Source organism: Haemorhous mexicanus, chromosome 4, assembly GCF_027477595.1.
Source record: "Haemorhous mexicanus isolate bHaeMex1 chromosome 4, bHaeMex1.pri, whole genome shotgun sequence".
NCBI lineage: Eukaryota > Metazoa > Chordata > Aves > Passeriformes > Fringillidae > Haemorhous > Haemorhous mexicanus.
This window is the reverse complement of record NC_082344.1, coordinates 29,184,000-29,197,681: the sequence shown is the minus strand read 5'-3', so window position 1 is coordinate 29,197,681 and position 13,682 is coordinate 29,184,000. Positions and strand designations below refer to the sequence as shown.

The following is a 13,682-nucleotide window of genomic DNA, read 5'->3' as shown; positions in this document are numbered from 1 at the left end:
CTTTTCTATAACTAAATATTTGATGGTGTTGAGAACTGCCAGAGTAACAAGTAAAAGTGTATAAGTATTTCTTTCACTATACTTTTCTCAGATGAAGGAAAGTTATCCTTTTTTTTTCAGACACACTTTCAATTATGGTTTAACTTTAGTTCACCCATTTCTTAAGCCTCTTTACACAAAGGACATGAACTGTAACCCTGATATGACAAGGAGGGCTGTGAGTCATTAAAAGGTCTTCATGTCAGGAGCAGCAGAAGCATCAGCCCGACACGTGGTGTTCATTTAATACTTGTAGGGAGTTGTAAGTAGATGGAGAAATCCCCTTTGTTAACCTGCATTTGATCATTTAGAAAATTAACTTGTGATATGCATCAGGTTTCTTAAACAGTAACAGAGATGGCATGAAAGAGACTGTAAACCATCTTTCACATAGTTTCAGTAATGAGTATGAGGCTTTGTGTGTGAATCCAGGTTAGTTCATCTCTTTTAATGTTTCAAAATTTTTGAAATTAACATGAAATGTTTCCTTTGCTGTGCAGCTAAAGAAATCTTGCAGTGTGCTTAGTGCAAGTGCTTCAGTCACGTGGGAGTTGCTGTCTTATCCTCTAAACCTAGATTTTCTGCAGCCAAGACAATGTTGACCCAGAATTGTCAATATTATAGTTTTCCATAAAGAAGAAACACTGCTTTGCCTCTTGATTTGCTTTTAGGGTTCTTGAATTCCTAACAAAAGAGTTTTGAGCTTTAAATAGTAACAAAATACTGGATTGACCAGTTTGACCACAAATTAATTCAATACTAAAGCCTAAATACTGGTTGGAACTCACCAGCTCTATCACACCCTTAAAGTACATGTAACACCAGCCTCAATTTGACTGTGTAGATAAAACCTTTCTTTTGTGGATAATTTTTTAAGGCCAGTTTCACTTTTACTCTGCACAGTTGCATGGAACTATCTGTCACACCCAAGCTATGTAGTTCAAGGCTTGACAAGAGCAATAGTTTTTACCTTTTAAATTTTACTAGGTAATCCAATCAGAGGAAAAAAATTTAAAGTTAATGCATGGAAACAAAACCAATTTTTGTCCATGTTATGAGATGCTCAACTTTAAGTGTATATTTTCTAAACAGAGGTGTGTATTTCCAGATGAAATGAGATGAGCCAAAAATTGTACCTTCTGCCATAAAGGAGAATTTTTCATAAGTGTTCACTGATATTTACTCCACTAAAAATTTGGAAATTACTGTATGCTTAGTTTAAATTTATATAGGACTGAGAGGCAGGGGTAAGTGTGGAAAAAACTCTAATTGTTTATAGGGCTGTTGGTAATTAGAAAGTTGAATCTTCCAGTTGTGGTTCATATGAACAGCCTACTTGGCATCACTTAAAAATAATTTAAAAGCAAAGTGAAGGATACTGAACACACCTGTCGACAAAGTCTTTTGGCACTTTGTTTCTGTTTCTATTTTTTGCATTTGATTTCGTGCCAGGTGATTAAACATTTAAATTGGAAAGAAAATGCTGTCTAGAATTATTATATTCTGACTAGAATATGAGATGTGAGAGGGAAAGCTGAAAGCTTCACCACAGCACTGTTCCAGCAAGAGGATAAGGAAGCCAGCAGGGTCTCATAGTGCCTCTGGATCTGACAGCTCTGGCTCTAGTTGAACACTTCCTTAGTACAGAATTAAAACATGGTAATCCTCCATGGTAAGCCATTGATTCTACTGAACCTGAAAGTGAAATTAATATATTGGCTGATATACAAGAGCCTTACTGAATGCACCATTAGCGGCATGAAGATATTGAAAAAGAAGTATTGTGTGGTGGTGTTTGGCTCACACTTCTCTGGAGAATATTCCTTCCTTCTGGCTGCTTCTTACCTGGTGCCAGCCTTTCTTCTAGGTTTTTCTGGGTGCTTGTTAACAGAGCAGATATCTGTTTGTCTCTGAAAACAGCAGGAAACCTCCACATAAAGGGCATTATTTTGGAGTTTGATCTTTAACGTTTGGACATGTTAAATGGCAGCATCTCCGAAGTGAGTTGAATGCCCCTTTCCCACCTCCATGGACAGATAAGCACCTTGTAAATTCCATTATGGACAAAGGATCATTACAGTTGGGAATATAATAGTTAAATGGGCAGTAAGTGTTCAGCTCTAGCTTCTTCTTTGGTCTAGGACAAATAGCATGTCTCCTGATTTTTGTCACTTTGGAAGTCAGAGATAGAGCAAATAAGAAGGTGGATTATAGTTATGCATATGTAGAACAGGGATTATTTTGGATCTTTTTATGGAAGGGTGACATTACTTCATCTTCCCTCCTTCAGTCAGCTTTGAGGTGCTAAGCCTTTATCTGTTTCCATTTCAAACTTTTGTCTATATTATTGCAATGTTGACTGAATGTAGCACAGGAGAAATACCTTCCTTACCTGACACTAAATCATTCTCTAGCAATTTAATTTTGACAGTGGCATACTTCTATTTCTGTCACATAGTTGTTTAATAAATGTGTTTCCCCCAGTGGTTTAATATATGTGCTTTATTTTCAGCTACAGGCTATAACAAAATAAAATATACAGGATGCTTTAATCTGTCTAATAATTAGCAACTTATTTATGTTCTGCTTGGAAGAAGACAGATAAGCCATAAGTCAAAGCATTAAAAAGATCTGTCTTTATAGCTGAGAAATAAATTCTAAATTGTAAATTCTAATTGTTACATCGATTACTTTTTGTCTAGATGAGTTATGCTGCTATAAATATATTGTCTAGACAACTTCTGTAAGTTACTGAAGCAAAGTAGTCATTCTTGCTGCATTGCAATAACTAATAGATAAAATACATGCATTATCTCCAAAACAAAGACAAGAAGTTCTGATTTTCCATGAGATCTTTCTGACCCTTTTCAAGGCAAGAAGGAGGGGGTCAAATTCAAAATTCTTTTTGTAGAACATATTCTTAGCTTGGAAAAAAGAATTATTTTTTTTCTATATGAAAATAGCATACAGCATTTCTTCTCTCCCAGCACTCTGTCAAAAATTAATTTCTTCTTATATGAAGAGTGAGGCACATGAGTTAAAGTGTCTGATTACTACTGAATTTGTGGGATTTTGTTGTCATCTTCCCCAGGCCTTTTTAAAAGCCCTTGCCAGAGAAACAAGTCCTTGCATGATTTCTTCAGTTACAAACTTGTCTTAAAACCACAAACGGATACCTATGAAGCTTTGTAGGGTGATCTGAAGATTAGGTATTGCATAGGATACTAAAGGACAGGTGCTTCTAAAGACAAATACATTTATTTGGAAGGGCCTAATGAAATGTCTGGAGTGCAAGTAAACAGAAATTAGGCAATAAACTTTTGGAGATGTTTCCACTATACATCTTTTAGACTCTGTTTCCCTGTAAATAGTTTCTGCAGAAAAGTGAACAACTGGAATGAAAACTCTTCTCTTTGCAGGGATGGAGGGGCCCCTTATGATTCCCAGAATGGCTCTTTCATGTTTGTTTTGTTAAGGCCCCATTCTCCCATCTGCATTCAGACTCGGAGCCTGCTGGAATCATCAGAGCCTCCTTGTTGCCTTTACAAAGAGATTATGCTTGTATTTTGAAAAGTTTGAAACATTTTAGTTAATCAGCAGCAATCCTTCTGGTTGTAACTCTCCCCAATACATGGTTAAGTCTTCATTATTTTATTCTGTAAATTTAGCCCTTGTTATTATTGTAACAAGTGTAATGTATGCATGCTTTCCTTCATGGAGAGAGAGCAGCCCTGCTGCTGTTGCCAGTACATGCTCTCCACACAGCCCAAGAGACACCTGGGCTGCCAGCCAGGGGTTGTGGTGTGCTGTTGTCACTCTGTCCCTGCCCCTGGCTCTGGTCAGTGAGGACTGAATGCCTCAGGTACAGCAGTGAGGATCTAAATCTCTCATGCCACAGCCAGGTATGAAAAAGGAAGGGAGAAAATGCAAGATCTTAGAGGCAGAATTTGAATATTCCTTTTACTCTGAAGTAAGTGCCAAGAGAAGCAGGCTAATCAGAGAACTCCAAAATAGGTTCTTTTTAGATTTTTTTACTGAGACCAATGGTAGCAGCCATTGGAAATTTAGTTCTTATTTGATATAGGAGCTGTGTGCCTTACTACACAGAGGTTTGGATGATTCTGGAATGAGGAATCAGGGAGCTCTTGAAAATATGTCTGAGAGATGCTGGCAAGAAGGATGTCAGCTCTTTTCAATCATCTGAGGACAGGGAAAGTGGGAGAATGGTGAACCTTGATCTTGGAGTGGTGCTGTCAGGCTGTGATTATAGTCTTTGTGAGCTGCACCTCTGAAAGAGCACTCTTGTCCTTGATGGAGCTTGCATGGATTAGGTTGTATCCATGTTGCTTAGGGCTCCTGCGTTATGACATAGGATTTTCACTTTCTAGGGTTGTTTGTCAGCTCTGAGCCAGAGTTTTGTGTTTCCTGGTGTTCCAGTTCAGAGAATCTGAAATGGTGATAACTGAAATAGAGAGGTAATGAACTATAAATATTTTTTATAGTTCAGGACTTTGTGTAGGGATATGCCAGCCAGAATAGTGCTGGTGAATTTGGAAAATAAAATATCCATGCTGCATGTCTGGAGCAATGCTGTTTTGCATTTCTATAAACTGTACCTGAACCAGCCTTTGAATAGGACTGACTGACTGCTGCAGGAGGGTTTGAGTAGAAACTGGACAAAACTTGCAGTTTGGGTAGTGTTAGGAGAAAGTACTGCAATTCACAAAGAAATGTTTTTCATTATCAAGTACTTCTTTGATCATTTTTCAAGATCTAAGGCAGCCCATAGACCTGGGGGGAGGTGGTGGAATCATTCACAAAGACTCACACTTCCTTTTTTTATATCCAAGCCAGCTGTTATGTCTCTTTTCAAAATTGCATATTTATGTTCCCTAACAGCTTTTTTTTATTTTCTATTGAGTGAAAAATAGAGTAGTTTTCTTTCTGTATTTTCATTTTACATTCTGTTCATCTATAATGTGTGCACTGCATTTATTTTGCTCAGTATGAATTAGCTGTGTTACAACAGCTAAATATCTGCAACTGACTTTAATTTTCAAGTTCTCACTTTCGGCTGGGTTTTTTTTAATGCATATGATTTCTAGGTGGAAAATTTAAAATACAGGTGTTTAAAATTTATCACTTGAAGAAGTTTGAGTGTTTGCTCTTACTTTCATTCTCAGCAAAACTTTTTCTGAAACCAGCTATTAAATACCTGTTTGTTTAGGCTTATTTTCAAATCTTAGCATGTAAGTCTTTTAAGTTACTGCTGTGTTTTTGTACTGATGGAATGGAAAGTGTTCCCTTTTGGCCAGGTCTGCATATAGAGAATTTTCCCTTGATCTTGTTAGAGCAGTTGGTTCTATGTCCCACCCCTCCCACCCCCTAGTATGTGTTTGCACCAAGTTGCCCTTTCTGTGTTTAGTTTTTAACTTCCATTCACTTTATGGTAATACTACAACCAACAACTAGGCACGGTTTTGTTGATGTGGGAGGTTTTAGGTTCCTGTCTTTTCCATGGTGTTAAAGTGTTATTTTTCTGGAACCCTTTAATATAAAGAGTAGCTGACTAAAAATAATCTTGTGTACTGGATCTGTGTTGTGGCATATGGAGAGAGCTGTTTAAAAAGTTGCAAACTGATCACTTTGACTGTTGAGCTTTCAGAGAGGTGTAGGTGAGCTCTTGGACTGAAATCACACAGCAAAATGGACTGCAATTCCTGAGAGGTTCGTGTAGCATGAGTTTGCTAGTGAAATCTAGAAATAATCTTGTGGAAATGAATGAATACTACAAAATTTGATATTTCTCCTCCAACTTCTATTTTCCTTCTGACACTTTCAGAATAAGCTGTTAATATTTATACCATGGTAACACTTGTCACAGCGCTGGTTTTTGCTATTCTGGTGCAGGATGTTACTCCTCCTTCCCTCCCAGCCTGCCCTTTAATTACAGCCTGTCACAGGAATGTCTGGCAAAGAGAATAATGTGTGCACAGCAGCCCTCGTGGCTGGCCCAAAGGGTGCTGGGAGTGGGGCTGCTCACACTCTTGTGTTCTCACACTCTGCTGTAGACAGCCTGAAAGTGTGACGTGCTTGGCATGAGACATGCAGCACTTGAAAGCTGTTCTTTTGCTGCTTGGAACAGGCTAGTAGAAACATTTTGATAAATTCTCCAATGCGCAGATCATTAAGGTTCTTGATGGTGCTTAAAGGAGCAGTCCCTGTTATGCAATTTATATTGAGAGCATCATCAAGGCAGGGTAAAATGTTGATTATTTGCCCAGATTTTGTTATGAATTTGCTGTGATCCTGTCTGTCTCTGAAAGCCTGACATTTTGTATCTGCATGAAGAGTCTTAACTGACTACTTTCAAATGCAAATTGCAACTTTCTGGCTCAGTTATGTTCATCAAGAAGGCTGTTTTATGTGGAATTGATGGATGCATTAGTTAATAGAGGAACTGTGTTTCCAAAGACTTCAGCAAAGTCATCATATAGTAGTCATTAAACAAGTTTCTCACTTGCTCATCCTTTCATATGTAATACTTGCTGTGAAGGCAGCAAGAAGAATTTCAATTTGGAAGTTCAAATTAAACATTAAATGCAACCAGGGAAAACGCAGTAACTGGACTTGGGAATCTCATTTTGAGGAAAGGCCATCTGAAGCAGAAAGAAAAAAGCTTAAAGTCTTGTAGTATTCCTTGAAGCCTTTCCTCAGATAGGCACAACTCCCATTTCCCCTAACTAGTCGTCTTTAAATGAAAACAGAAGCATTACAGAGGAGTGTGATCCATTGGTGCTGTGGGGAAAGATACATTTCAGAAGTTATGTCAAGACAAACATTTGATAAAGTTGAGAAAGTTTAATCATATAATGAAGTACAGTTTGTTTCTATTTGCAGAAATACATTTCTGTATAATGGAATTTAATTGTACACTACCTTTATATGTTTCAATACATCTCTCTTTAAAATGTAGGTGCTTTAGAGGTTGCTAAGGATGATGTAGCCCATGGGCTTACCTCTTCACCATGTTGTTTTCAATCTTAACAGCACCTTTGTAAGTTGGATTATTTAGTAAACTACAAATTACATATTCAGGTGCCTGTTAGTAAACTTCTGGTTGACACTTTCTGGTTGCATCTATAAAGGAAATAGAGCCCCTGTATGCATTCCAGGATGGCAGTTTCTGCTGTAGAAGGTCTGGGGCATTCATTCAGAAGAGCACCTTGGGATTTTTTTGATGCATGAGATTTTACTCTTTTTGGATCATTGATTTTTATTGTTTTTCAGCTTTTTAGGAAACATTAAATTTTATGATCTTTATTTTTTTGATTCAGGCTACTGATATTTGGCATTACTGAGGGTCAAATTGGGGAGAAAAATCTCTGTAGCTATTTCAAACAGTCCTTCCTCTCGTGCCCTTCCATCAGTGCATACACCAGAAATAACACTCCCCTGTATTTTGCAAATATTGCCTTCATGGAGTGTGTTTTGGCAAGGCAAGGTAGCAGGTGGTGTTGGAACATTTCAGACACATGGTGAACAAGTTCCTGTTCTTGTCTGCCACAGACAGGCTCCTCTGTCTGGCAGAGGGTGGCACAGACATGTGCAGAGGAACAGAACTATAAAAAGTCAAACCTTTAATAAGGAGGACTGCTGTGCCACTAAGAGAATATTTCTCAGTTTAGTAAGAAATAGTAGTAACTTTTGCTTTACCAAAGGTTACTATTTCTATTCCAGTGGAAAAATGGGGGTAAGGCAGAAGGTGAAATAGGAATATCTTTAGTCAGCTCAAGTCCTATTGCCATGTGACTTAAACCTGGAGTCTTTTGTACAGTGCCTGGGCAGATGTATGAGCAAAGCTCTTGCAGGCTGATATTGGGGATTGGATGGCAGCTCTCAGCTTATGTCAGTGTGCCTCTCAGCCCCTGACTCACAGCTAATTCCCACAGTAGTGAGATACTGGTAGCAGCACATTTCCTGCTCAGTGATTTTTCCCTGGCTGGATGTTCAGCTGCAATATTTTGAACTGTATTTGCAGCATTTCTCACTGAAACTAGGCAGACAACAGCGAACAGTTCTGTGACAACTTTTAAAAAAGGCTCATCTTATGGTATATCATCTTGTGCTTTCTGCCATCATTGCTACCAGCCCCAGATTTTGTAGTGCTTGCTTCCCAGAGGCCCTGCAAGAAACAACAGATTCCTCACTATAAGGTTTTAAAGTAACCTGGTCATATGCAGTGAAAAAAATGTATTTTTAGACATACCTTGGTTACTAAAGCAGTTCTAAAATACGGTGGGACATGGGCCTTAATGCTCAAACCCAAGTACAAGGCATTTGTTTGTGTATTTTCTTTTAAGGTTACATTGAATGGTAGTTGTGTTAGGGTTAGGGCATTCAAAACACTTGGAGCAGGGTTTCCAGTTTATTATCAGCATTTTAACATTATCAGTAGTCAGAGAGTGGAACACCTCTGTTGACACATGGGACACTGTACTCAGGAAATAATGTGCTGCTTCCTGCCAGCCTGAAGGCTCAATGCCATTTTCATTTCTGCTGGCTCTGAGCAGTGTTGTCTGACACAGCATTGTCCATTAGTCACAGTGGAGAGCACTGTGAGGTGACAGATGTCTCCATGTGAAGTAGAGATATCTGGTAGGAGTATTTCCCTTGGAATATGAACTATTTTTGTAGTTCATGGTGTGCACAGCTGAGTGCTACCTTTGTACTTTACTGCACACCACATCTTTATGGGCTGTGATTATAGCAAGAGGTATTTGGGTTCTCCTAGTGATGTCTCTGTGCATATTACACCACCTGTGCAGCCCAGAACCTTTCCAAAGCATAGCATTTACTTTGCTCATGAAAGCTGACATCCACATGTGGTGGAAGTTTGCTGTCAATTGCTTTGATTGCTTGATTGCAGGAATTTTTTTATTTGATTCTTTGATTCCTGTACTGAATAATCCAAACTGATGGGGAAAGAGATGACTGAACTTTGAGTCTTTCCTGAGCAACCACCTGAAACAAATTTAACAGCCAAAATGTTGACAGGTAATCATGTAGTATACCTAGTTCTGCCTCAGCACTGTTATGCTGTAATAGGTAATTAGGAGGAAAGCAAATTAGAAAGGAAATCCCAAATATTGAGTTGGATTGGGGTGCCCAGAGCTGTTCTTGACTCGGCAATTTAGTTGTTTGTGCAAAGTCAGCAACCTGGACATCACACTTGCACATGTTCTCAAATAGCATCACTATTTTAAAGAGTCAAAAAGGGAATTGTGAATGTTTTACACAGCCCATTGGAAGCACTCAATGATTTTACAAATGATACTGATTTGTTAACCAATTTAAAAGAAAAAGTCTCAAGGACTCAGATGGCAGAGCAATCTCTTACAGCTATTGGAAATTAAGTAAAACTATTAATTTCTCACCAATTAGTCCATTTTGGTGCTTGCTTTTTAATGTGTTGTTGTCAGTATATAGAAGGCAAGTTTGACATGTAATGCGCAAATTATTGATTGGATTTTGGTATTCTGAAACATAATTTTGATTTTTTTACTCGTAATTATTTTGACATACAAAATATCTTTGTCAGTGCAATAATGTTTCACAGAATTCCCATGGGGAAAGTGGTAATTGCTGTGTTTGGTTTATGGTATGAACTGCTTGAGGAGAGAGGCTTTCCATGGTACCTGTTTGTACTGTTTAACCTGCCTGTGGGCAGACTGGTGGGAGCAGGGGAGATTGGAGATGGTAGACCCCAAATTCATATCTGACATCTGTGAGACCAAGTCACATCAGACAAGTTTGACAGGTAAGCAAATGACTTTCCCTTCAATATGTGATGCTTGTACACTTGGGAAGCTGCAGAAAAGAGCTGGGAGCTACATTAATGCACAGAAAAATGTTTGTTAGTTCATGCTTTGAGAGAGGCTCCAGTGATTGCCCTGAGATTAAACAGTCCTTTTAGAACAGGTAAAAACCTGCCTAAACAGAGATAAATAAAGTTCATTGTTATTTGTGGGACACTTTCAGGACCACAAAATTCATCCCAGCTGTTTTAACACACTGGCCTGGGTTCCTGTGTTGGACTTGTTGGTGCAAAAAAAGAACTTCCTAGGGTCTGATATTTTTTGTTTAATTTGCCTTATATGACAAAGTTATTGTCACTCAAGGACTGTGATATGCAGTGGGCTAATGATATATCTGTTTCAGTTTGCAGCTCATCTAGTGAAAAACAAGTACCCAAGGGTCTGCATCCTTGATGGAGGAATCAACAAGATCAAGCCAACTGGTCTCCTCACTGTTCCTTCTCCACAAATCTAAGTGACTGTAAACATTCAGGACAATCTGCCTCAAGAGGAAAGTCCTACCTACAGCACAGATACCCTCAGCCTAAAGGGCATTGTGGCATCTTCACAAGCTGTCCTGGTGATCAGTGTCTTAACCTGCAGCTGTAGAGCCCAGGAGTTTTGTGTTTGTTCTTTAACATAGAGCTTAGTTGGAACTGATCAAAACTGAAGCTTTGAGCTTTCCAAGAAACCTCTTTCAGCACTGATGCAGTGCAGAAGTGCTTGGGCAGGTCTGAACACAGAGAGAGGAACTTACCTGGCTTTTGGTGTCTTATATTTCTGTGGAACAAAGTTAACTGGCACTTGATGGCTCTAAGGTGCACTTAGATTATTTGAAAAAGTATTTTACTGTGAATATTAAAAGTAGCAAAATGAAACTGTACCATGTATATTGTGTGAAAAAGTGTGTTCTCTAATATTTGAAAAGTAATTGCTGTATCTTCTGACTTGCTTTATTTCTAGAGAAAGTGTTTTTTTCATCTGGTTTGGAAATAAAGATGTGTCCCAAATTGAAAGTCACTATAAGAGCAGCTGCTGATTCAATCCAAAATCTGTCACAAGATGGGAAATTTCTTCTACTCTGTGGTGAATTGAACAATCTATTTCTATAATCATATAAAATCTAGCAATTTCTGGAACAATTACAGTTACCAGAAAGGTGGGCTTTCAACAATGCTGTGTCTTAGGAGTATAAATAATTTATTCTTAAAATAATAGTGTGCTTCCATTTTAAAATCTCATGCCTTGGAAGGAGACATTTTAATTTTCACGTGAAAACATTCTAGAATTATCATTCTTGTATGAATTGGAAGTTGAGAGTTTTCTTTGGCCCTCTACTCTTTCAGCTAGTGGTGTCAATTTTCTTGGGGATTTTTTGAGTCCTTGAACATGAGCTTGAGCACTGACAGGTTGGGACAGCAACCTCCTTTTGAACTGGACTGGATGCAAGTGCTGCAGATGAGGGAAAGCAGGCTCCCACAAAGGGCATAAGGTGGCTGTGCAGTGAAGATGTGGGAATTATTTTGCAGTAAGAAGCCAAAAGCATTTAAAGCACCAAGAGAAACAGGAATTGGCATATCTCTTGCTGAGAAGCTAAAAATAAACTTGATTTGGACAACTACCACCTTTCAAGAGATGTGGGGAAAAGAAACCCCGACAACCTATTCCTCCCCCTCAAAATCTCATGTTAGGTTTGCTATCTTGTCAGGTCCATTATTCTAAAAATAATGCTGGAGATGGGAGGAAGGCTAGGAAAATAAAATAATCTGTCTTCAAGAGTGCTCCTTGAAAATACTACATTTAATCCAGGAAAACTAGTTATGATAATGTAAGACTGTCAGCATAGCACTGAAATTAAATGGGAATGTGGAAGAATATGTTTTAGAAGACAAGAAAGGGTTAGATTTATTTTTTTACATTTTTAAAGCTGGAATAAAACTGATGCAACATGAGGCTTATTAATCACCAAAGTGTGAGGATTAAAGTGTATTCTGTAAAATTAACAAAATGACACCAAAGACCTGTTCACCTGGTTACAGTCACATATCAGCTTGCATTGTGAATTTGACAGCCTGCTCTTTTTATTAGAGCATCATCTGAAACATGGCAGTTCCCACAATACAAACTCACTGCAGGGTAATGAGGATTTGCTCTGGAGATGGGATTATTTTATGTCTTCTATGAGGATTTTATATCAGGAATAGGGAATAGTTTTACTTTGTCAAAAAGAACATTGCAACAGCTAACTATTTTGTTCTTCTTCTGTCACAACAGGTTTCCAAAACTGAGAAGTCAAAGAGAGAGGTGGGCATTGAAAGGCTGGGAACAGTTTCTGTAAATCACAGACAACCTGATCACTTGTTCTGTCGAGTTTTTTAGTGTTGGTGGTTGTGGGTTTGGGGTCTGTGGTTTTGGGAGGGGTTTTTTTGAACTGAAACTGTGGAAGATGAGACTTTGTGAGAGGTGCCAAAAGAGGAAGTCTTCATTCTCTTGATGGGGCAAGCAGAACATTTTGTAGAGCTCTTGAAAGATTTCTGGAGGCTGAGTTTTCCAAACATGTGCATTTCTAGAAGCATGGTTTGTCCAGCTGTGCCATTCTCTGCTTTAGACTGCAGTTGGATGCCATAAAGTTTAAGTAGGAGAAAAAGAAACAATTATAATGTTCCATGTCGGTGTCTTCTCCTGCTAACATAAAAATATCCTAACTAAATATTTCCCACTGTTGGGCCTGGAAAATGCAGCCTCTCTTAGTCTGTTTTTTCCTGCCATTTTAAAAATATCCTGAATCTACCTCAGCCACCTGGACCTATAACTTCCTGCCAGGACAGCCATATTCCCAGAGGGTACCCATGTGGGCTTCTAAAAAATGCAAAGGAATTAACTTTCTTTGGCCTGAGATCATTGCAGACTATGAAACAACTGCTGCTGACACTGGAGTGTCCTTCTTCAGACAGCATACAGTCCTTTGAGCTTTTCATTGCAGTTTGCATCTAAGTTCCTTGGGGTTTGTTTTGTTTTTACAGGTGGATATTTGTCCTGTTTGGTTCACTTCTTTTGGAGCAAAGACTAAGACAATTTGTTCTTATCCTAGAAACCTCCCTTCCTGCACCCATTTTTTTTCCCTTTGTCATCTGGTTTCTCCATGCCCAGGTTCTCTGTGACCTGGGTACCTTCCCAGTTCAGGATAGGAACAACTCACAATGCAGCAGAAAGCAGGGAAGTTACAGTGTTTACTTCACTCTAACTTTGACTAATCTGGTTTGCTTAAGGTATTTCTGTCTGTTGATTTTGGGGAGAAATCTGTTGATTTCTGTCTGTTGATTTTTGGGATTTTTGTTGGTTTCTGAGATGTTCTGTTGTTATCTCAATTTAGCATAAGTCTTCCCTTTCAGATTCTGTTCTTCCCATTGGAAGTCTTTTTTGCTAGAGTGTTCTGGTAGACTCTTCCTGGTATATCTGAACTAGAAGCAGTAACCATAGCAGCTGGGCAGATGCTGATATGTATTCTTCCATTTAGATAATTTATTTTTCTGACTTCCAGGATGATCTCTAGAGCTACTAAGGGCTAAATAATTTGTCAGAGTGGGTGAGGGTTAAATTTTCTTCCTTCTTTTTCCCAGTTTTAATCTATCCTTAGGCTTACTGACAAGACCACTGCACTTCAATGTGTGGCCTGGGACTTTGTGCTTTCATAATCTGTGTAGGCATCACACAGTGGTATGATCTTTTTTCTGTGACCTTCTGGATATCAGTGTCTAGGCTCCCTGTGATATTTTAGCCAGCTAA

General features: G+C 38.6%; 1 protein-coding gene across 3 annotated transcripts in view; it reads left to right on the top strand.

Annotated features, from left to right (window-relative positions):
* The window catches only part of TBCK (TBC1 domain containing kinase), an 87,918-nt gene extending 77,002 nt beyond the window's left edge, over positions 1–10,916 (top strand). For all 3 annotated transcript variants that reach the window (XM_059844225.1, XM_059844223.1, XM_059844226.1), the window contains exon 26: positions 10,261–10,916. In XM_059844225.1, the coding sequence (XP_059700208.1) occupies positions 10,261–10,371 (111 nt within the window). In that variant the 3' untranslated portion in view covers positions 10,372–10,916. The remainder of the gene's footprint in view (positions 1–10,260) is intronic.
* The last annotated feature ends 2,766 nt before the right edge of the window (positions 10,917–13,682 follow it).